Raw genomic sequence first — 24,152 nt, forward strand, 5'->3', positions numbered from 1 at the left:
GACACTTGGCTGCCAAGGAATATTAAGTTGAGATGAAACATTTTAAGATTCTTTGAGTAGCTAAATCCTAATGTTTGTTAAGACGGAGTGTAGAACTGCAGCACGGCTCTGTTTAAAACACTGCTGCCCCACTGCCTGTAATTAGCTGGGTTAATTTTTATTTTATTCTTTTTTTTCCCCCCGCAGGCAGAAATATATTGTCTGAGCTTGAGTTTACATGCACAGACAGCGTGTGACAACTAAATATGACTTCAACATGCATTTTAACACTTGAAGCAACTGATCGTGTAATGAAGTGCCTCTCTGAATGTGCCAAATGTGTAATAAGTCTTGTTCATGTAATTAATTACCAGACATTGTTATGACACTTTCAGATTAATATTTCCTTTTGCATTATAAAGGGCTTAAGTTTTTTTTTTTCATTATTACACCATTAGTCTCAAGGTATATTATCAGTCTATGTATTACATTAACAGGTCTTATTATAGTTTCAACTCATTTAGAGAGAAATTCCATTACATTTTAACCAATTATTACATTATCCATCTTTTATTACATTACATTTGTACCAGTCAAAAAGCCATGTGGACCGGGCTGAGGAAGTTTTGGAGCTCAGTTTCTACCTGCAGTTTATATATATATATATGCATATACATATCCAAATCTTGTTTGTTTTGACTGGATTCAATTTTTAATACACCTGACTCAGCAGTCAAAACACAGTGGGTCAACCAGAGTCCATTTGTTTTCCCTAACTTCTTCTCCAACTTGCATCGCATTGGATTGCAGCCCTAATCTCCGTTCGTCTTGTCCTCGGCTGGTTCTTCCTGAGGAGCAGTGGCTTTTTGGACTAACAGGATGCACCCCGCATGTTGACCAAATCCTCCCGGATGCTGCAATAAACTAGCGAGAGGGAGAGATAGAACGGAATGACTCACGATGCGGTCAGGAGGAGGGGTGCTGCGGATGAAGCACTTGATCTGACCCTTCTCTCCGTAGAGTGCCTGCTGGGTCTGGGTGCTAGAGATAGTGGGAGGACCTGAGGAGGCACAGCCAAGGCAGAAACACTCAATCATCACAATAAAAACTTGGCCATACATCTTCCTGGCGATCACAGCGCATGCATTAACTGCTCCGAGAGGGGCAGCGCCAAGGGCAAACGCATACTCACATCACATTTACAATAAAAAAAAAAAAAAAAAAAAAAACTCAGAGACATTATTCATTTGCTGATGTTAATTGGTTTTGCTTGGGAAGATGTAGGAAATGTAGTGGATGGTAAACCCACCTAAGCTCAATTTGGCCATCTTTTTATTTTATGTATAGAGTTTATACACCTTTTTATGGGCAGATATAAATCTTTATGATGTAAATTCATAGTATACATCATACTAAGTAGCATCAAACTGATGTGTTGTAAGTTATATGAGGGAGGAGTCATTGAGACGGGGGGGATAAATGGGTTGAGGCCTTTCTGAAAACATTACTGACCATCGTTGCTATGTTTTGGGGATTTTTACTTTATCTTAGCTGCCAAATGATACTACAATTTCTGCATTACGATAATGAATATATATATTTTTCACATTCACACAGCTTTGGGAAATGCTCTGAACTGATCTCAAAGCTATTTCAGTCCCATTAATGTCTGCGTCTCTCAAGTTTCATTTTGAATACAGGAGAAAAGAAAGGAAAGAGGGGAGGTGAGGCGTGCAGCAGCAGAGAGGAGGTTTGAGAATTGTCGAGAGGTAGTTGTTTTTTTTTCCACGCCTGTCACACCAATAAATTTCTACCACGTGGCGTTTGGATGAGATTGAGAGTTTCTGAAATGCTCTGACATTTGGCTTCTGCGCTGCTACATACAGTATACACAGTGACAGCCCCGGCACTCAAGAGGCTCTCGCAAATTGAAGAATTGCTGACCATGAGAAATCAAATATTTCCTTTTCCCCCTCTCCACCGCACTCGGTTTTTCCACAGAGAGCCCCCGGGGGTCTGGCCTGTCACCGTTTACAGAGGCAAAACAGATATCAGTAGAATAAAGAAACAGCGAAGCCACGGAGAAGGAGTTAAGAAGGAGGAAATATTAATAATTACATGTATGATCATCTTTTATGCACCGCTGTTTCTTCCAAAGATAATTACCCTCCTTTTACTTTGAGCTTCTGTGCAAAGTTGCTTTTACTCTGAGCTGCTGTCAAAAGTGCCCTCTAACACACTGCTTTTTTTATTTTTATCTAGGGACCCAATTTTTCTTAGGACCCAAAATGGATTTTACAGCCTTGGCCGGGCTAACCTGCGAGCCTCTAACTCTTTATTCAGCTTAAGAGGTCTATGACAACGCAACAGAGCCAGCAGCGTCTGAAACGAATTCCTGCGGAACGATCTGACACCTTTTAATTTTCACCGCGATCCACCTTTGGAAGGACGCTCTTTTTAGCGTACCAGTTACATTTAAAGTCATTTTTCTTCTTTGCAAAACACCATTTTCTTTATCTTTGATGTCACTTTGTGCATTGTGCAGTGAATTCTCTGGTGCTCCCGTTCCCTGCGGAAAACAAGCCGCTGCCGAGGACCGTGTCAATATGTCGGCTATTGACTGGGTGACCTTGCATAGCCTGTATTAAACAGCTGTCCAATTGTTTGCTATGGACTGCTTAACTCAAAAAGGCTGCAATAATTTTTCATTTAACTGTCACTAGCAATCACAGGGCTAAGACACGGGAGAGGGACTCGGCCACTACAAATCAATATGGCGATGCCTTATTACCTTTCAGTGGCATTCACTCTGTTTGGTTTCGCCAGCAGAGGTAATCTGTAGGGCAGCTAACCGCCGTTTGCTTAAATCAGGGGGTTTTCAAACGTTTTCACTCTCATTAAGCTGCAGACGCCCGTTTGAAATCATTTTGCTCAAAGGTCCCTGGCATGAAAAGACATTTTGGTTCGTGTTTGGTGTTGAATTTTAGTCAAACTGATGAGATTAAAGCATATTGTTCCAATAATCGCTTATACGTTTTTTTTTTGCTTTGTAACAATATCAAGTTAAATAAATTATAGTGAAATTAAACTATTCCTCATTTTGCGCAGGACCCCCTGGAGGCCCCTCAAGGACCCCTGATTGTCCCGGGATGCCACTTTGAAAACCACCATTTTCAATCCTAGCCTTCTAAAGCGAGTGAATCAACTTTAATAGATGGGAATTTCTTGTTGAAATCAGTAATCTGTGAGAACATCTTTTTTCTTATTTTCCCATTTGTCATGTGATGTGATTGAAACATATTAATATAATCACTATTTTTTGTATCATAACAGTTTCTAGTCAAATAAATTAGAGTGAAATTAAACTATTCCTTTTTTTTTTTTTTTTTAAGGACCCCTAACCTGCTAAAGCGAATGAATCAACTTTGTTCATAATCTGGATGAGTTTCTCTCTTTTATTTCCCTTTTTTTTTTTTTGTTTAAATCTGTAATCTGTGAGAACCTCTTTTTTTTTGTCATTCGACACCATTGGCGTTTTCGCTCGGCACTTCCCACAGATTCTGCTCAGCTCATCAAAAGTCACCGGCCCAAGGCACCGACCGAGCATCTGTTATTCATCAAGGCTTCCTCCTCTGCTTAACTTTTAGTCTGGATCAAGTGTAGTGTGGACAGAGCGCCATTCACATTCAGCTCGTGATATGTCAGTGTATTTACCATTCACAGTGAGCGTCACCTCCTTTTCCCCGGCGCCGACTCTGGGGACTACGGCCCGACACACATACTTCCCAGCATCCTCCTGCTTCACCGCCTTCAGTGTCAGAGTGTTCTTGTTGCTGAGCACCTGTGTGTTGAGGGAAATGGTTTCAAAGGTCACAGGAGACACTGGTCATTCTCATCAAGCTGGACACCAATTACATTGCTCTGAAAGGACAGCAGCATTAAACAGCTGTATGCCACTGAAAAACTGTTGACGCTCCACAACATGCCGAGGGAAAGAGGAAACTTTGGATTTGTGTGTTCCAAAGAACTCAAAGCTCGCAGAAATGCACAGCACTGATGAATTCACTCTTACCATTTTTTTTTTTTTATTATTATTCTCAGCACTTTATTGGAGCCTTTTCATCTGAGGGAGCTTTATTCATGCTTCTTTAGCCTTCAGGGAAAGCCATGCTTTCTGTGTGTAGTCTAACTTGAAATAAAACAGCATTGTAAACTGGTCCAAAATTGAAATCTATCTTGGCATATTTTGATGGTCCAAGGATAGTCTGACGAGCTTCGTGACTACTGGAGCCGCTAAGGATGTGAAGCTCTTTAAAATTCTTCTTTTAATTTTGGCATTTTCCTCGGCTATATGATATGATCTAAAATATCTGGGAGGCTAATCCAAATATTCTCATGGTTATGATTATTATTGGCAGGGCACTCGAGTAAACAGCTCGCAGGACATTGACTAAACGTGACAAGAAAGTGACCACATGAATAACACTATCCCTAGCACTTGATTATGTTTTATTGATTTTGACGCAAGTAACTGGCTCTGACTCACTGATTTGTGTATTCATAGCTGTCACTGGGAATGGATTTTGTATGGAGGGGTATTAGCGGCCTGTCTTATTTCTACCCTGAGCACACTGCGAGTGAACTGAAAAAAAAAAACAGAATCTTGAAAACTAGTGCAATACATGGGGGAAGTAATTTGCAGTATCTATTTTATAATCCACCTCTTTTGCCAAGGTAATCGTGGAGAGGACGGCTCTGTGCGAGAGAAGCTCGGCGCGCGGATGTGCTGCAGAAACGGTTACAATGGGATATTGTTTATAAAAAAACCGAATGCAATATGGAGGTCACACATTGGTGAATAATGCATACCACTCCTGAGCCGCGTTTCATCCACACAATGGTGAGAGAGGGGTTTCCTGTCCATGCACAGTTGAATACAGCATCAGAGCCCTGGTCCACCTGGAGAGACTGCGGCTCCGCGGCCATCCGGGGTCCAACTGACAGACAACAACACTATTACTCTGCTGTGGTGCTTATCTGATATTACATTATCTCTTCATGTGTGTGTGTGTGTGTGTGTGTACAGATGTAGATATATGTATATGTACATAGACAAAACAGATTTTGAAAGCTGGCACCATAAAAAGACAGAGAGCTGTAATGACAGATCTGCACAGCAAAGGGTCTCCATCTTCACAAGCCATTTAGTCTCACATTCAGAGTTAAAATCTTCAAAAAATATGCCAGGAGGATGAGGTAATCCTACTTATTTTGCAATACAGTTTCACTTGTTTCAAGAGTTTTTTTTTTTTTTTTTCTGGGAGCAAAGGCAGAATAAGGCACATCTTTGAAGTGTGATTCATGTATGAGGTAGGGGGTTTCACAGAATAGTTGACTGAATTGAGAATTGAGAAATCTGTGGACGTTTATGTTTACTGGTGAGAGCTCACCATCGAAATCCAAAATGCTCCTAGGAAGCTATTTAGAGGCTTTTTGAGGTAACCAAACATCCCAAGATGGCCATGTCCTTATTATCCAGCAGCACTTTGAACGTCAAACTCAAAGCCTGATCCCCCGATCCTTGATCCCACCTGATTAGTCGACTACTTTTTGCGAGCTGTTGATGGCTACTAAAATCCAGTAGTTGTGAATGTGCTGGTATATAATCAAAATCCTTACATTTAAGTAGGAATGTTTCTTTTTTTTTTTGTGGGCTCCAGTATCTCCAGCCTGGCGTCATGAATTGCACAAGTGTGTCAGTACTACTAGCAAACACAGCAGCAGATCTCCCAAATGTTGGTAGTTCAAGGTGATAAAATTTTCAAAATCGTCAGCTGTATTTATAATGCTAATAGAATCAGCTGCAATAACAATAAAAAGTGAGCAGTATCAGCTGAGCTTCAACGTATGAGTGCATGTAAGTTGCTACAACAACATCCTGTTCTCCTGGTATGAAGTGAAGGCGGCACATTTCTCATGTCCCTCTTTATCCGTTCGGCCGAGGCAGATGGCCGCCTACCCACAGCTGGGCTCTGCTTGAGGTTTCTCCCTGTTTAAAAGGGGTTTTCCCTCGCCACAGTGGCCACAGTGGGAGATTATTTTTTAAATATTTTCTATAGTCCTTGTTTATATTGTTTATACTGCTTGCTTGCTATTTATTGTCTGTTTTGACTGATGCTTTGTATTTTGCTATCCACTTTGCTGCTGTAATGCTGGAAATTTCCCCACCGTGGGACTAATAAAGGAATATCTTATCTTATCTTATGATTTAAGCCAAAGTCTCTGTAAATCTCCTTGAGGTATCTTCTGTTATGGTTTGGCGCTGTACGAATAAAACTGAATGACATGGGACTGAACTGAAAAGTCAGTCTGAGAAACACTCACAGTAGACGTCCACGTTCCTGCTGATGTTGGTGTTGCCCAGTGCGTTGGTGACCTCGCAGGACACCGGCTCGGTGAAGAAAGAGTGATCCACAACCACCTCGTAGGTGTCATCTGACACTTCTGGAATCACACTGCCACCCTTGGCCCACCTGGAGAACAAAATACACGAGGGTTAAACCAACAAATTAACCAGTCGCAGTGCGTTCACGTCAGAAGTGTTGGAGCCAAAACGATGGAGCGCTGACATTCAGGGAAAGGTCTACCGTACGTTACCCAAACCGTGTGAATGAGAACCTTCATGGTTGCGTTTTCAGCAAGAAAACACATTAACAAATGTTAACACATCATTTGCTTAAGACAGGTTCAAATGTATTTATGCCCAACAGAAACCGGTGGTCTTTAATCCGGCGCTGCCTTTCCAGAACTTTTCTGTTTCCGCTGCTCGTTGCTCGGTGACTGCATCGAGCTACCGCTAACGCTACAACTCCTACTGACGTTATATGTTTGATTATGGAAGCTTGCATCAAAATTGCGAATCAGCGGCATCTAAACCACTGAGGAACTTGCTTTGGATCTGTAAAAATCTGTGACATCTACTGCTTCGTTCTGTCACTGAGCTGGCAGCTTGAACCAGAGTCTGAACCAGAGTGGAGGGTTGTTACCTTTTTTTTTTTTAAGGTTCATTGAAATCCCACGCACTTTGTGGGCTGTTGGAGCAGCGCGTAGAGGAGCGCTGATTATCATTGAACAGATTTACTAGCTGAAAAAAAAAAAAGAAAAGTTCATTCTCAGGTTTGGGAACATTTTGACTTGATCTAGCTTAGCTTCACAGTGGCGTAGGGCAAGCGGTCACTACACAGTGTAACCTCGACTTCATTTCAAAAGCACCACCGACATCTGCCCACCGATCCAATTGCACATCATCACACGTGTCATATAGATAAACGTCTGGAGAATTTTCTGCATGTTCACATCCCTATAATGTACTGTACTCTCTGGATTAAAATTACTTAGAATGGATGGGAATGACGGAATAGTGTTTTTTTGTTTTTTTTTTTACTGTAAGTGCTGGAATATAGGGGCGTTTGCAGGGATACAGTGATTCGTGACTTAAAAAGAAAGTGGTAGGTGGGTACAGTGGGTGAGTAACAGTGAGACTGCGTTAAGTTCCTTTACAATCACAATTTTAATCTATTTATCTCTTTATTTTATTCATCCTTTATTTAGCCAGCAAGGTCTCTTTGAGATACAAGTTCTCTTCTTTCCGGGGGTCCTGCTCAAGACGGCAGCATAAGCACTTTTCCATAAAAAACAGTTTCACAGGTGAGACGACACACAATACTTAAAAGCCACACAAGGAACTTGTAAAAGAAGAGAGGCATACAGGCGATATCATACTACCATGCACCTCAAGTCAAGGTTATATAAGACAGCAACCTGTTTCCTTCATAGAAAACATAAAGGCATGAATGCATAGACGCTGCACGAGGGAAAAAGTGAAAGAAAAGAGGCATCGCAGGCCATCGCAGCGATATCCATAACACACTCCACCTCAAGTCAAGGATTATGTAAAACAGCGACATGTTTCTTTCAGAACAGTTTGTAAAAGACCTTTAAAGGTATTCAAAAAATGCTTCTAAGGTAATGACAGAACCATTCTTTTCTTAAAAGGGTTTAAAAAAAAAAAAGTTCAATTCAGTTCAGGCGTATTAGACCCACATCTTTGTTTTATCATTAAATACAGGCATAAACTTGAACTCACAATTTAAAAAACACAGTAAATGTTCTTCAAATGTGCCTATTATGCATACTTTCTTTTTTTTCTCACGATTACAAAGTATTTCATCTTCTAGTTGGGAAACCGCAAGCAGCAGCATAAAGCTGACTGGGCCTTTAAAGGTGACCTACACAAAGTTTCAAGAGATGCAAACAAGTATTTTATCTACAGAGCAAAAGAGTGGCGACAAAGGATAGACTACATACATTTTGGCACACGGCCTTAAATATCTGAACTATCATAATAACAGGCAGAGTGGGGAGAAAGTCCTTCGGCACAAACGGGATTCAAGTCTGCCTTACTGGCAAGCATCCACAGTGCTGAAGTGTCCTTGAGCAAGAAAATGAATCGCTAATAGCTCCGCGGCTGCTGCTCTTCTGTATCTGACTCTGAACGCTGACCTCCATCATATTATTGCTTTACAATGAATTTCTAATCGGAGCTCAAATATTTATGCTGCAAGTTCAGCACTGCGGGTTCTGATCATTATCAACTCTTTATATGTTTCGTCAAGCAGCCAATCTGCCTCCTGCCCCCCTGCGTGTTCGACAGGGGGCTCTGCGGCGGCAACAGCCAGGTATTTTCATGCCGTTTTTTATTTATTTTTTCATTTTTTTATATTTTTGCCAAGTGCGAGAAGCGGCTTTGTGTTTCCTTCCAGCGTGCCAGTGAATCAGAGGACAGCGAGGCACGCGGCAGTCTCTGATGTGCCGATACCTCTGAGAAGCTTGATCCACAGGCTGTTCGTCAAACAGAGAGGCTTAGTTTATAATTGCTTGGCATGGTCATCTGCATGGATGGAGTTGCCGTAATTTTCCCTCCATCTGTAGCTCTTTGACTGCGCTCGTCTCATTATCATACCTGCATCAGTCCGCCTTCAGCCGAATGATAGAGTGGTGCCTCCGTCTTAAGGCGCCGTGCGTATTAAAGCAGGGCGTCTTTAGAAATGGACAGTGTTTCTTGTTTCGCGTTGTTCTCAGCCACTTAATCTTTTGCCATAATTCAATTTAACTGTTTGTTTATTCATCTTTTTTTTTAATTTTAATTCTTAATCTCTTCTACACTTTTTAATTTCTTGGCTTCATGTTGCATTGTCTTTGTTTTACTGCACTGCATAGTGTATGTATGTACCGTCCTTTATTTTATTTTGTGCTTTAACGTGGTGTTATTTTTCTCTTATTGACTTTTATCCCCATTATTTTGGACTCTTTTGTTTTACTGGGCCTTGTGTTGTACTCTGCTTTCCTTTTTTTATTTGTGTGGTTTTGTATTTTCTCTTACTTACCTTTTATCTCCGTGCCTGCTTTGTTTCTCTGAGTCAGTCTTGTTGGATAAAGCAAACTGACTGTCAATCAAATGTGCATCCTACAGGAAAACATTTTGAGCAGAATCCTATATGTGTGAAAGGTGCTTTATACATGAAATTTGATTGATTGATTGACGATGTCGCCTCGTGATGGGACCAGCTGATTTGACTGGAGTCCACCGGTTATTTTACCTTTGGGGCGAACCCTCTGCTATACCGGCCAGTTGGAGCTTTGGCTCTCCTGGCTGCTACCGTCGGCTGGAAACACCTCCAAAATGGGCACATGGGAATTTTTTTTTTTCTCCCCTGACTGATGACTAAAAGGCTCAGTCATTTCGCTGCCAAAATAACTCTGCGCCGCCTTTAAAGCCCGACCAGAAACTTCTCAGCAGAGGTTTTCAGCGCTTCCTGTTCCCTGTCACCTTTTTCTTTGTCTGCCATATAGCGAAGCGAAGTCTCCCGACACCTCCGCTGACAAAAACAGAGGTGACCACCTTGTCAGGCTCCCGTTTGTCTGCGGTTTCTTCAAAGCACTCCGAAGCATCACAGAGCTGCCGCATAATTTTGCGCTCATTTGATGCGAGTTGTGTCGGACAACCCGGCTCAGAGAGGACGTCTGTACCTGCCTACAACACGGATCTAATTATTTCCAGCTCGCTGTTCCACCTGGCGACACCGGCAGGTTAATGTTTGAGCCTTTATCAGCAGTTCTTATTGATTTATAGGAGACTGTCAGAGAGTGTGCTTATTTCTGACATCCGTGTTTTATGAACAGCCGACTGCGCGGCGCGTGAAAAATGGACTTCTTTCATGGATGAAAGTCAGCCGAATCGTCTCCAACATCAGTTGCTTTGAGGGCAGACGCCTCATCGCTGCTGTTATTATCTGTCTCTGTATCCTGTTGAGGAAACTGAGAATGAAGGCCTGCGGGCATTTTAGGCCATTGTCTGTAAAATTACACACGCTCTGCTGCTAATATTGCCACTTGCCATGGTTCCTAACTTGTGGGTGAAAATACGCTCCGCTTTCCGACTGCAGCTTTCAGCGGGACCGTTAAAACCGCAGCGGTGTGTGATGCTCAACTAGGAGCGTGTGTCCTCAAAAGACACGGGACTCTGCCTTCCTTTCCCCTTCATCCTCCCCTGATTGCTCGGTGGTGATGTCAGCAAGCGCGAGGATACGTTTTTGGATCCGATACTTTGACAGCGGAGAGAAAAATGAGTTTATTGGCGCTGCAAATAACAAGGCTTTCAGGCAGCTCCCTTTGGTGTTTGTCATTTGCCATTTGATGGGTTAAGCAAAAAGCTGGCCTGCATGCTTCAGTCAATACCTGAGGCTTCAAACGAACCGTGGACATTTTTTTCCCCCTGAATAACAGAAAAACATAATAAAATCATCAATAATAATTTACAGACATCTCGGCCGACGAACAACATTTACAACCCAGAACTCGAATAGGTGCACACCGTGACAAGGTGGTGGGAAAAATGGCTCTCTGAAAACTCATTAAATTTCAAATTTGTTGCTGCAAAAACTAAGAGAATTCAAGCAACAGTATAAAAGCATAGCTGCGGTGCATAATAGGAATTCTATAATTAAGCTTTCTTTTAAGATTAGAATTCCAAGCATAGCCCACAAAATAGAGGCATATTTGAAGTTTTGTGGCTGGCGTATGAGGAGTTTCTTTGTATGGACGGTGTGTAAATATATATATTAATCCATATGAAAGCAATGTTTTTTTTTTTTTTTAGAAATCAGAAAGAAACAGCTACAATATTCTCACTAAGAGCTGCCTAATGAAGTGTGAAGTGAATGGATGAGCCGGAGACAGGCGTGCATTTAGTCTAATAAGAGATCAAACACTTGCCAAGGGAACACCTCTTGACTCGAGATGTTTCATTTTCCAATACAACAGCCATAATAAGAATAAGATTAATAGTTCAAGTGAAATTAGCTCAAGATGAAAAACGCCTTTAAACCCCACAAGACTGTTTCTGAAAGCCTGTGTGTTGGGGAGACTGGGGTTTTGGTCGACACACAGGTTGGTTGCTAGACGGCACCGTGACTGAATTACACCCCAAAAATCTGCACTGTGTTGATAAGTAAGCCCCAACTTAGTCTTACAAACACAACAAGTTCAGTGCTGGGACAAAATACTGAAATGTCAATATACCATGATATTTTCTCTTGTGATACATGAGCGCTACACTTGTGCCAAGTATCAATATTTGAGTTTTGAGTTCGAAACTGGAACTGTTGACTCATGGTCAAACAAATTGCAACAGAAGCAAACTCAACTGATTTTGTATCCTCAATATGTCCTGAGTGAGGGAAAAAAAAGCCCCAAAGAATCACACTGGGGGAAAGTTTCAAAAAAGACCAAAATATAGCCCATTCAAACGCCTATTAACTTTTTTTCTCATGTGAATAGGGTAAAAAATTTAACCTTTAGGTATCACCATGAAAATTGCTGAGTTGATTACTTACATATAGACAAATAAAAAATGTATTGCAAGTTTTTTGAAATTGTTTACTGACATGAGCAAGTGGTGCATATTTGAATTATGTACACACTAATTTGCATAAATGCTACAACAGATATAAACCTTGGGTATAGCCATATGAAAATCTTGTAATCAATCCTGTTGACATATAGCAGTCAAATACTAAACATTAAGGTCTGAATGGAACCCATTTAGGCTTCCAATGAACATTAAGGAAGAAGGAGCTTAAAACCAGTCTTTAGTGTCTCTAGTGGTGCAGTCACAGTACAGCATTAGCATTGTTCGACCAAGGGGGACCCAGTAAAGTGCTACCCACAGCAAAATGACTGTTTGATCAAAAAAGCTATACTGTGGCACTCCCTGATCTCAGCAGCAGTCACCTCCTGAGGAAAGGAGCACGTCATAACTGCTCCACTAAGGTGGTAGCAAAATAAAAAAATGGCAGCCATTTTGAAATTTCTAAGCAGTTACATGTCAAGTGACCCATGGAGACAGCTCATCCCAATTTTCATGCTAGTATCATAAGAAGACCACTTTACATGCCCTCTGTAGTAAAACTGTGGAGTTTATGCAAATTTATGCAAATTAGCTCATGTTACTAAACAATTTCAAAAAACTTGCAATACATTTTTTATTTGTCTTAAGGTAAGTAATCAACTCAGCAATTTTCATGGTGATACCTAAAGGTTAAAATTTTTGCCCTATTCACATGAGAAAAAAAGTTAATAGGCGTCTGAATGGGCTATATTTTGGTCTTTTTTGAAACTTTCTCCCAGTGGGATTCTTTGGGGCTTTTTTTTCCATCACTCAGGACATATTGAGGATACAAAATCAGTTGAGTTTGTTTCTGTTGCAATTTGTTTGACGTTGACCCCTTATTTGTCTTAAAATTACTGGACTAGTAGTTGCCGTGCAGATTAAGACACTGAAAAACACGCCCGTTTCCTGGATATTGGAAAATTATTCAGCCTTTTCCAGGGTATTTTTTCCCTCTTCATTTACAGACATTGTGACGTATCATATCAATATCATGACAGTATCGTATCACCAGTCATCGAGTGATTCCCACCCCTCGCTGTTAACCGATGACACAAATTATTTGGGTTTTTGTTTGTTTATTATGCCACAGAGATCGTTCTTAAAAGGACCACACCAGTCATTTTGAATGTTTGGCTCTTTTACTACAATTTACCCACATTTTATTTAGCCAAAAAAAAAAAAAAAAACGTGGCAAATCATGCATCCCTTGAGTTTCAATTTGAATTTCTGGTTGAAACACAACAAAGCCATCGCCAATCACAAACCACGGCACTAATAATTGGCTGTGTAAACAATTCCCCAGCGACAATTTTTGCAAACATTTTGTATTTATTACACTAAACATGCAGAACCACCGGGATGATCCTTTAAGCATGAATTTTGTCAGGTAAAGTAAGGACCTGGCTGGATTTTGATGCTTCATATTTGTTGTAATGCTTAACTACACACTAACCAGCAGCAATGCTTTCGCGAAAGTGTGTTTGTCACATTTTGGACGGGTGTTGCGGGGCCGGCTGTCACTTGTGCCGACCTCCCCTTTACAGCTGTGCATGTGACCCCGGTTCCCTGAGGCCGGAGAAACACACACTGATGGTGCATGTTAATGATGTGGTGTGAGGACGGGGGAAAGTTTCCGTCATACACGCTATGGAAACCGGCCTCCTCCCTCCCCTTTGTCTGCTGGGCACGATGGCACATTCACACACCTGCTGTTGCATAAGCCAACCGACTGAAAGGGAGCTTGTCCATATTAAGGGGAAGGCATTTGCACCCGTTTTCCCCCCTCAGGCGTAAACGGTATAATGATATCGTCATTATCTAAACCTGAGCTCACAGAGGGCAGACAGCGGCCGCACACGGGCGGATTCAGTGGTATTTACAGTACAGGAGGTGCTATTGTATCACAATGGTGAAACACTGGGTGGGAACATGTACAACTATGATAATCGCCAACATTTTTATATACATTTTATACTTTAAAATACAATTCAATTTTTTTTTTAGTTTATTAGACATATTAAATCGCAGAGACAGATCCAAATCCTGTATATCACGGTCGTGCACCTGAGATCAGCGAGCCGCCTCGACTTCTTCAAGAAACGTGCTGCAGCATATGAAAATGCACTCTGAGCGTTCACATGTGCTCATGTTTTGGCACCGTATTTTGTTTTCAAACTACAGAGAGGCGGACCGTGTTGCTCCGTACAGCGTGGTGTGTGTCGTGATGTGTGGCGATCATTCGCAGAGCTCATACTAACACTGAGTTTACCAGAAAACCACAAACACACTGTCTGCTGTTGTTCCTTCCCACAGAGAAATGTCACATATGATTACCATGTATGTTACATGTAAGGTGATACATTATTGCCACATGCATAAATCCTCTGGATATATGAAGAAAAAGGTTCATAACACACATGAAATACCCAGAGTAAAACATATACATGTACATATATGACAGGAAGATTTATATATTGAAACTCTATATGTTAACAATATATTATTCATTTATCTGTGCTTATATACGTTTATAACATATATGAATTACCCATAGTAAAACTTGTATCTGCACATATATTAAAAATGTCTAAATGATGAATTTTTATATGTTGACACCGTATATGCTGCCAATATATATTTAATTTATATATGCAGGTTTACTAAAACAACATATGTCTTATAGGTTTCATACATAGTTTGTACATATATGTACCTACATTTAATAATATAGCTTACATGTTGTCCGTATGGGTTGCTGTATTTTGTGGGCGCGCGTGCGCACACACACACACACACACACGCTGCTGTTGAAGTGAGCTGTAAGGAGTGTTCAGAGGGGAAAAAAGACTTTAAAGCTTGATGATAGTTTGGCAAAATATAACCCCCCTCCCACACAATAATACGTTTTATTTATTATGAATAAAGAGAGCCGAATGATTATCCCATTTGCTTAAACTCGACCAGAATCTCAAACAATATTAGCCTTTACAAATCCTCATCAATTTAAATCATAGATCAAAGCCAGATACTATCTTGTGATGATTTATCCCCTACAGGCAGAGATTGATTTCGGTATTCACAGAGTGTTCCTGCGTTGAAAAATCTGTGGATTCCATCCTGGCCAAAAATAATTAATCTGCCAGCGCTGTGGCCAAACAGAATGTCACTGAGTGGGGCTCGAGTCAGTGGAATCTCATTAATCCCAGAGTGGTTCACTGTCTCCGCTATAACGGCGCCTCAATAACAAAACTCACACAGGAGGCAAAGACAAATGCAAAAGGAACGCTGCTGTCAACATCACCATTCTCAATTCAAATGAGCTTTTGTTTGCTCTGTCTCTTTCAGCTGAATACAACATTTTTAGACTCGTGCCCATCCCCTTCTAGTCACCGCTGAATTATTCAAAGGGAAACGTGTATACATAAGAAATGCTAACAGAACTTAAACAAAGGAATTTATATGCCTCTTTGCTGGCTATTGATGCTGTTTAAATGGGGTTTAACGCTGTTTAATGCTGTTTTAACGGTGTCAAAATACAATGGTGTTTGTGCATTTTCAGAATGACATTCCAGTACCAGTGCATACAAATTACTGTCAAGGAGAGTTACACTGAAAGCTGTTTCAGCTCCAAAATGGATTACTATGTAAGCTACATCATCATTTTGGGCAAAACCCTCAAAATAATTCCTTGACTTCTTATAACTAGCCATTTTTTATTGTTCTTCTCCGTGAACGTGAAGTGAAGAGGTGATTTAATCTCATGCTTTTGCACTAAAATCGCCATTTTCTAATTGCAAACTCTTCAATAAAGCCAATATTGATGGGTAACAGAGATGCACGCCCAAAATATGCAATGGGCCCAATTTAGACCCGCAGACAAATCATATCGCCAGCAACCTCCACCCCACTACTCACACACACACACACATACACACACACACACACACTTCCCAGGAGATCCCAGTGCCAAAACAGTCAAACAGGTTTTTGTCCATAAGCAGACAGAGCGATTTTGTGCCCTTGTGTTCGCATCAAATGGATGACAGGCCAAGCTTAACCAGCACAACTGAGTCTCTCATTAGACAGCGCTAAAGTGACAAATGAAGAAACCAGAGATGACAACTTTGCTTCAAAATAAAAAGCCCTCAACACCAACAACGGCAGCAGCAGCAGCTGACACCAGCGCCACAGCTCCCCGTGGGAATAGGAAGGCACTTGATTTGTGAGCGACACCAGCTCATTTCCTCCTCTCTACCTTTCTTGTGCTCCCTCTCCCTCCTTCTTTCTCCCTGCCTCCTTACAATTTAATCCATCTCTGACTCCTCTCTCTCTCTTGCCCTCATTCCCATTCTCTTCCTTTCCTGTTTCGCCTGTTCCTCTTCCATCCATCACTTCATTTCTCCTCACTTCCTCTGCAATGTTTTGAAAAACAAACAGGCAATAATGAGTCAGCTCCCAGACCCCCCCCTCACCCCCCCTCCTCTCATCCTGCGAGCCTGCCAGACAGCCAGAGGTGTGGGAGTCTGTGTAGGGTTGTTGAGATAAATTGTCACCCCATCTCCCCCCTCTCCTCTGTCCTGTATCTATCTGTCTGCTGACACGCTGCCGCTCTCAAGCCGGTGTCGTACTTTTATCCCAAACAGCCGCCAGTGTGTGCAAACAAACACGTACAGATAGTACAGAGACGTCAATAACGCCTGGACACACAGACGCACGCACACATGCGGGACGACAGTCACACACACAATCAGAGGTGTGCACACACTGCAGAAACCGCAGGGCTGCTATCTCTGGTGGTAAAGGCTCTAACCTTCGATCACGGTGTGTGTGTGTGTGTGTGTGCGGATGAAGTATGACATCATCCCTGCTGTCCTTCAAACAAGTTGGATCTCCCTCCTCAGTGGATGAGGGACACGTTTAACGTCTCAAACTGTAACTGAAGCACCACCTTTGGGCCAGTTGATGTGAAAATGCCAAGATGCGTTAGGTTTTGTCAAAATCGGATTAATTCACCATATTCATACAGCAGATATTGAGGTTTCATCCCATTGTCTTGTCTTGGCTCAGGGTGGGAAGCTCAAACTTTGAAACCAGAAGGACATTTGACAAACTACTATGTCCTGGGTTGCATTAATATTATGTTACATTAATATTTCACCTTTTTCCCCACCATAAAACAAGAAAAGAGCCCTCAGTAGAGCCCACACCTCCACCGACACTCGGCGACTGTCCAGATATGCCAGTTCCACGTGTTGGATATTCACCAAAGGTTGATCAAACCCACCGCCACACTCGAGAGAAAAGCTCATCTGTGCTGCCAGGCCACATGACCAGCCTTTCCACAAAGTCTCATGATGTTGCATCAATCTGTTTGAAAGTTACATGCATTTCTATGGGAAGCCACGCCCGCTGCCACGCCCTACACTTGGGGCGGACCAGCGTGAAAAATTAATCACTTCTTCCTTGGGCCATGATCAACCTTTCCAACACGTTTCATGCAAATCATAATCATAACTTTTAGAGATTTCCTGCTGACAAACAAACAATTTAACCGACAAAACAGATGGAATGGGGTGAAAACATGAACCCCGTCCAGCTCCGTTGGCGGCAGTAGCAATGTATAGTCAAAATCAAGAGAGACGTCTGGCCGTATTTCAAGGCAAAAAAGCATATTTGTTCATCCATTAGCTACTGTTGCTGCCAATAAAATAAAATATGCTGTACCAAAAAATATAATGCAATAGTGTCTTTTCCTCGCCGCAAAAAGCAGAGAGCAAAACTCTGTTTATGCTGCGCTCACCGGACCTTGGACATCAGTATCCTCCCTCATTGTGACGATGTGGAGTTTATGCTGGTGGTGGTTTAAGGGATGCTCTCGCTCTCTTTCTTCAGAGTTTCTGTTTTTAGAGCATTTATTTTTGCACCATGCGTGGCATTGGTATTGCACACTGGAATTTACAAGGTGGAAATTCCAAGGTCCGGGTTTTCATGAATGCAGCATGGAGCCTCGTTGTGAAACGAGTAAGTAACTGCTAAATGATACTTGTTAGAAAATACAGTTTGCGGCCATTTTTTTTTTGGGAGAATCTGAAGACATACACTACTCACAAAAAGTTAGGGATATTCTTTTGAATGCACATGTCCAACTGTTCAGTGTTTCAGTACTTTTTGCACAAGTTGCTGTTCTCTAACAAGGAGTTTAACGGCAAAATTCACATCAGGTGTTTGATGCTCCAGCTCATCGAGGTCGTATCATTAGGGAACGGCGGCTGCTGGGGTACCTCAAATGGAGTGGCCTGCACTTTCTCCAGACCTGAATCCCATAGAAAACCTATGGGATCAGCTGAGTGGCCGTGTAGAGGCTCGGAGCTCTGTACCCCAGAACCTCAATGTCCTGAGGGCCGCCCTTCAAGAAGAGTGGGATGCCATGCCTCAGCAGACAATAAGTCCACTTGTGAACAGCATGAGACGTCGTTGTCAAGCTGTAATTGATGCTCAAGGGCACATGACAAGTTATTGACACTGACATTTTTTGTTGTGGTATATCCACCACTGTTGTTGGCTTTTGTTTCAAGAAATTGTTTGAGATGAGGAAATCACCAGTGTATGCTTCTACTTAAATGCCCTACTTTCATGATATAATATCACTGTAGTGTCTTTTTACATTTTCCATAAATTTCACCCAAAAGCCAAATATCCCTAACTTTTTGTGAGTAGTGTATACTCAGCATCAATGAACATTTTACATTTATTTTTTTGTTGTTGTTTTTTTTATAAATACTTATTTGAGCAACGATTTCTGGTTGAGTTCATTGTAACAGCTCAAGGCATGTTGATGACCACCGAATTGTGACCATGTTTGACCTCCTCGGTATGCTGCCGTGTGATTGGCTGAAAAATAGATAAGGTGATTTTCCTCAGTGGTCAGTGCCAATCCTGCGCTTATAATCCTGGGACTGATATTGTCTGTAAAATGCCCCCAAAAGTGAACAATAACCAGACCTCAAGAACAACAAATTTCAATTTTGTATTGTTTTCTTTTCAACAAATTCATTGGCCTTGATCGTGCAATAAATACACAGCATTCATTAAATTTCATGTTTGGAATTGTACAGCCGATAAATCAAAGCAGAGTTGATATGAAAAACAAAAATATTAAGCTCCCACAATAATAATAATAAAAAATCAAATGTAAAGTTTTCATTGACACTGAGTATATTTGCCTGTATTATCTCATGTTTTCTGTTGGACTGTGCTGAAGGTTAGCGAGAGTCTCTGCAGCTGGGAGATGAGTGGGTGTTGCCTCACTAAAACTAGATTGTGGTTATAAGTGATAAGTATCAGCAATAGACAAACAGAGAGACAATAATACAATAATGCATGCCCTCTGCCCGTAGCTGACTACGTTTTTCATGTAGCTAAGCACTTCAGACATCGGGGAACTCCCTAAACACTCCAGTCTGCAAAGAGCATTAATTATTAATTCTGTTGAGCCGCTCCTTTCCCGAATATTGGGTCCGTACGAGCTGGCCAGCAGTCAACATCAGAAAAAACACATTATCCATAACACAGAGATGGATTTCCCAACTGTCTGGCTCATCCCCTTCCGGTTTGCCACCATAACTGGGATGTGATAAATGCTAACAAGAGTTAACAGTAGCCAACGGATGACCTGCTTGAATTATGGATGTCCCTCTGGATTTTCACAATCCATTGTTTCATTTGTTTTTTTGTTAATCAGAGAAGAGGTGAAATCATCTTTGGCAGACCCCTGATGTTTGTAAGAAGTACGACCAACACAGCAGCATGGCATCCTCCTTGTTGTTTTGCAGAATTTGGTGTGAATATGGTCCGTGGTTTCTGGGAGGTGGTGCATGGAAGAATGAAGAATCAAACGAATGAAACAAACGAAATGGCGTGGCGTCCCCATCGGTACAACCAGGGTGGTTTTAAGATATCATCAAGCAATGTGGCGTGACCCTGAAAATGCAGCAACAGCGATGAGATGCAGAATTCTCCCAAGTTTTGTCCAATTCCTATCAGCGGCGGGCCGAAATACTGCAGAGGAGTCGATGAATAGAGGAGCCAGATAGCGTTCGCTTTTTTATGCTGGAAGCTGCTCTCGATACGCATCATTAATTCAAATTTTTACTAAACTCCGATCAGTTGTGTGCTGAGATGCCCTGCGTGATACAAAGACACATTAATGGCCAAACAGTGCCACGTTTCAACCAAGCCATAAACTCCGGAAATTTCTGGAACACAGCAACGAGATGCATAATTTCCTCACGTCTGATCATCAGCATCTAATCAGCGCTGTCAGAGATAATGTGTGCGACGCATGAGGCGAAAGAATGGATGCATATCGGATGGACAGAGGCCGACCCATCGGCCAATGAGCTGCAGACAGCCTCCGATTGTTTTTTCTTTTTTTTTTTTTTTTCTTCCTTCCCTTAGAGTCATGCTCTTTTAGCCGGTCTTGGACATGAGAGAGAGGAGGAGTGAAGGCAGAGAAGAGAGAGGAAGAACATCTGGAACTTATGTGATAAGGAGGAGCCCCAGCCGACTTACTTCCTCTCCATCCACAATCCAGCCCCCTCTCTCTCATCAGCAGCATCCAGCCTTCAGGCACTCTGATTTTCTTCATTTCACAGTGAAAAGGCTAGATCTCAGGTGATCAATAGCATGCTCAGCCAAGAGGGCATTAAGAGGACTCTGAGGAATGAACCTGTTGGCATGGAAGTATTAAAGAGTGGCAATGACAGAGCAGAAATAAAAGGAAAGGACTTTAGCGTTTAATGGTGAGAATCCGTATTTCTTGCCAGCCAATCCCTATCCACACACTCGGAGCTGCTGTGACCAATGCCATTCTCTCCTACCAATTTCCTGAGGTTGATGAAAACTCTCTCATCTGCAGATACAGACACACACACACACACACACACAACTTCTGTATACAGCCAGCTGCATCTCTGAAGACTTCTTGTTCAAAGAGAGATTAACTCAGATCAGTATAAACTCTTAACTCTGTTTCAAGTATATTTCAAGTATATCCATCTAGCCCGGCCCAGAGGCGCTGAAAAAAAAAAAAAAAAAGCAGACCAGTTATTATTTCCATCAAAATATACTGTGGTATTCACAGACAGATGTATGAAAGAAAGCAAAACAACAATATTGGCTTATGTAGAAAAGCTTCCCCCATCAAAGGAAGTTTCTGCAGGCATTACTATTTAGGTAACAGAAAATTTGTTCAGCCAGGGCTTTTTGCTTTCCATCAAAAGGCACCGGTCCATTTTTTGTTTTGGCATAAACACTTGTGTGTCCAAAGATGCGTCTACCTACGAATGCCTGTGATATTTGCAGGAGAATGTAACTTCTCTCTTTTTTGTTAGTCTACAGCAAATACAAAAGGCTTAGATAAAACCCAGGCGCTTTGGTTCTGTGTGTGTGTGTGTGTGTGTTATTTTGGCATGTGCATGATGGTAAAGTGGTATGTGAAGTGGAAAGCGGTTGCCACTCCCACTCGCTCTGTTGCATTTTTTTTTTTTTTTTACTTTTCTGTTTACAAAACTCGGATTGTCACTTGTAGCTCCGTCCATCCCTGCAAAGCTCCACCTAAAGCTTATAAAAAGTTCAGACCTTTGAGTTTAGACCTTTTACGTATAAAAATGTACATTCCATTAGTTTCTACATCAAAGAAGCGCGGTGTATAAGAGGCTCTCAGACACAGTGGAACAACTAATATCATCACTGGGCTCGTGAGAAAAATGCCTCGAGCTGAATTCCTACTGAGCTTTCTTCCTTCTGCACAATAGCACCATTTCAAATCTATCTATCTATCTATATATATGAAACATTGTAACATCAGTATTGTGGCTTCCATGCATCTAAACCCTCGTAAATCAAGAAACGTGGTACACACCTGGTATGTGCACAAAGCTGTGTGACGACAGGCCTCAGTCACCTTGATTTAAAATCGATTATTTGGTAGACTTTTTCATGAAAAAGAAAAAAACAAACGTGAAACTGCTGAAAATTGTATTGTGTTGATTTTCAAAGGGAGACATTTCTTGCGCAGTGTCAACTCTAACCCGCTGTTCGACGCCGACACACGTGGGTGTATTAGCATTTTAATAATAAGGTTCAGATTTGTTTGGTCAGTCGCTTCGTCAACTGCACTGCAAATTCATGGATTCTCTGTCAGTGCTGCTTTTTTGCAATCTTTATATCACCTCTCACGACTTATTAATGTAGTACATACTCTGCAACAACAGGAGAAATGTTTCCTGTGTATTGGTGTACGGCTGGAAACAGAATAAAACAAGTGAGACAGAAAAAAAATGTCACTGTTTCATTATTTTCCCAGCCTTTCTGTGCAAACTGTGAGTGCAGCATGGTGCCTGGTGCTGATAAACACACAAGTCAAACACTTCAACACAATATGCTCCGTACTTAGGGGGAAAAATAAATCACTTTCTTAAAATGTACTTTTCGAATTTTATTTGAAATTGTAGTGGCCTCAGGGGGCCATTAAAATTTTGATTTATTTTGTTTCCATTTCTGTTTTGGTCTCACGGCCCCACTGAGAATTCAGTTTAAACAAATATTTAAGGCAGAAATGTTCGTGTTGTAATGCCACGAAACAGTTCAGCTGCAAAACAATTATCGAGCCGGTTCACTCCTGGGTGCTAATCAAGGTTATTACTGTCTTGCATTTTTCATTCAACTTTGTTTTTATTTCATTTTGACTTTTTGTTTCCAGTTTCAGGTTAGGCTGAATTACTTTCTGAAGAAGTTCTTTATTTCATGAAAATGCTTTGTTTTAGTTTTTATTGTAATATGGGGTGATTGTCAGGGAGGGAATTCAAAAAGCTCAGAAAAGTGATGTGTAATAAAAACACATCAAAAACAACAGACCACTTAAAAAAAAAAAAAAACAGATGAAACAGATAAAAACAAAATAATCTGACAAAAACTAAAGACATTTTCTCTATGTTTGTAGTTTGGTTTAGTTCGTTTTATAAATTCATAATACAGTTTGAGTTCGTTATTGTTTTTTTTTTGTTTTGTTTTTTTGTTTGAAAAGCCTCTTTTTTTATTCTTATTTCAGTTGACAAAAATGTTTTTTCACATCTAGCTTTTGTTATTTCATTAGCTTTCATTAATGATGATAACCTTGGTGCTAATCCAGTAACCGGTGCTCCTGTAATACACCAATAATATAATAATAATATTTGCATTGGAACGTATGTCAAGAATTTAGGGTTAGCCTTAAAATACCATCAGGTATGACTGCTGAAAGTAAGATAATTTCAAATCATTCTTTCTAAGAAGTAAAAGGCAGTAACAGAGTAGGAAAAAAGATATTTTAACCCAGAGGCATGTTTCACAGTTAGAAACAGAAACCCAAAAGTTAAGGTAACAATAAAAATATTATGCTTTTTTTTCTTTTTTTACAAGCCATATGAGATTTCTCTTTTCTCTCTCCTCCCTCTGTGGGAAGGTCAGAGGTCAGGATCAGCTGCAGAACAGAAACCTTTTAAGCTGATAGGGAGTCAGTGTCTTGCTCAAGGACACTTCAGCAGGGTGGAAGCTTTCCAACACGGGGGCCATGAACCTCGGTCCTTTGGTTGAAAGGCAACCTCCCTTCCCACGGTGTCACCTGCTGCCTCCAAAGAGAGGCGAGAAGTGGAGGAAGGAAACAGGCTTCGGGCTTCGGGCTCGAGGACGGCTGTGGTTTGAAAACCTGCAGCCGCCGGTGTGATGTGAGTCAGAGGAGCACGTAACACTCCTGCCTCCCTGCCCCGCACAGTAACCTCGTGTGAAGCCCCGGTCGAGCTGCATGAATATGAAACAGGTCTGTGCTGAGCAGGGATGCAAAATTCTGGGAATTTTCAAAGTTGGACATTTCCATGGGACTTAAGGGGGATACAGCGGTCCCTCGTTTATCGGGGGAGTTAGTGTCCTAAAAATAACCTGCAATAGGCGAAATCCGCGAAGTAGTCCGCTTTATTTTTTACAATTATTATAGATGTTTTAAGGCTGTAAAACCCCTCACTACACACTTTATACACTTTTCTCAGACAGGCATTAACATTTTCTCACTTTTCTCTCTTGTTTAAACTCTCAAAGTTCAAACCTTCGTAGAAAAATAAGTCAAGTA

At 41.3% G+C, this 24,152-nt stretch overlaps 1 protein-coding gene across 1 annotated transcript in view; it reads right to left on the reverse strand.

Moving 5' to 3' along the window:
- Nucleotides 1–24,152, reverse strand: part of LOC115371013 (kin of IRRE-like protein 3) — a 141,563-nt gene that overhangs the window by 13,205 nt on the left and 104,206 nt on the right. The window contains exons 7-10 of the mRNA XM_030068129.1: nucleotides 6,364–6,512; nucleotides 4,849–4,976; nucleotides 3,694–3,820; nucleotides 939–1,039 (exon numbers count right to left, since the gene is read on the reverse strand). Coding sequence (XP_029923989.1) covers nucleotides 939–1,039; nucleotides 3,694–3,820; nucleotides 4,849–4,976; nucleotides 6,364–6,512 — 505 coding nt within the window. The remainder of the gene's footprint in view (nucleotides 1–938; nucleotides 1,040–3,693; nucleotides 3,821–4,848; nucleotides 4,977–6,363; nucleotides 6,513–24,152) is intronic.

The sequence above is a fragment of the Myripristis murdjan genome, chromosome 14, assembly GCF_902150065.1.
Source record: "Myripristis murdjan chromosome 14, fMyrMur1.1, whole genome shotgun sequence".
NCBI classification, from domain to species: domain Eukaryota; kingdom Metazoa; phylum Chordata; class Actinopteri; order Holocentriformes; family Holocentridae; genus Myripristis; species Myripristis murdjan.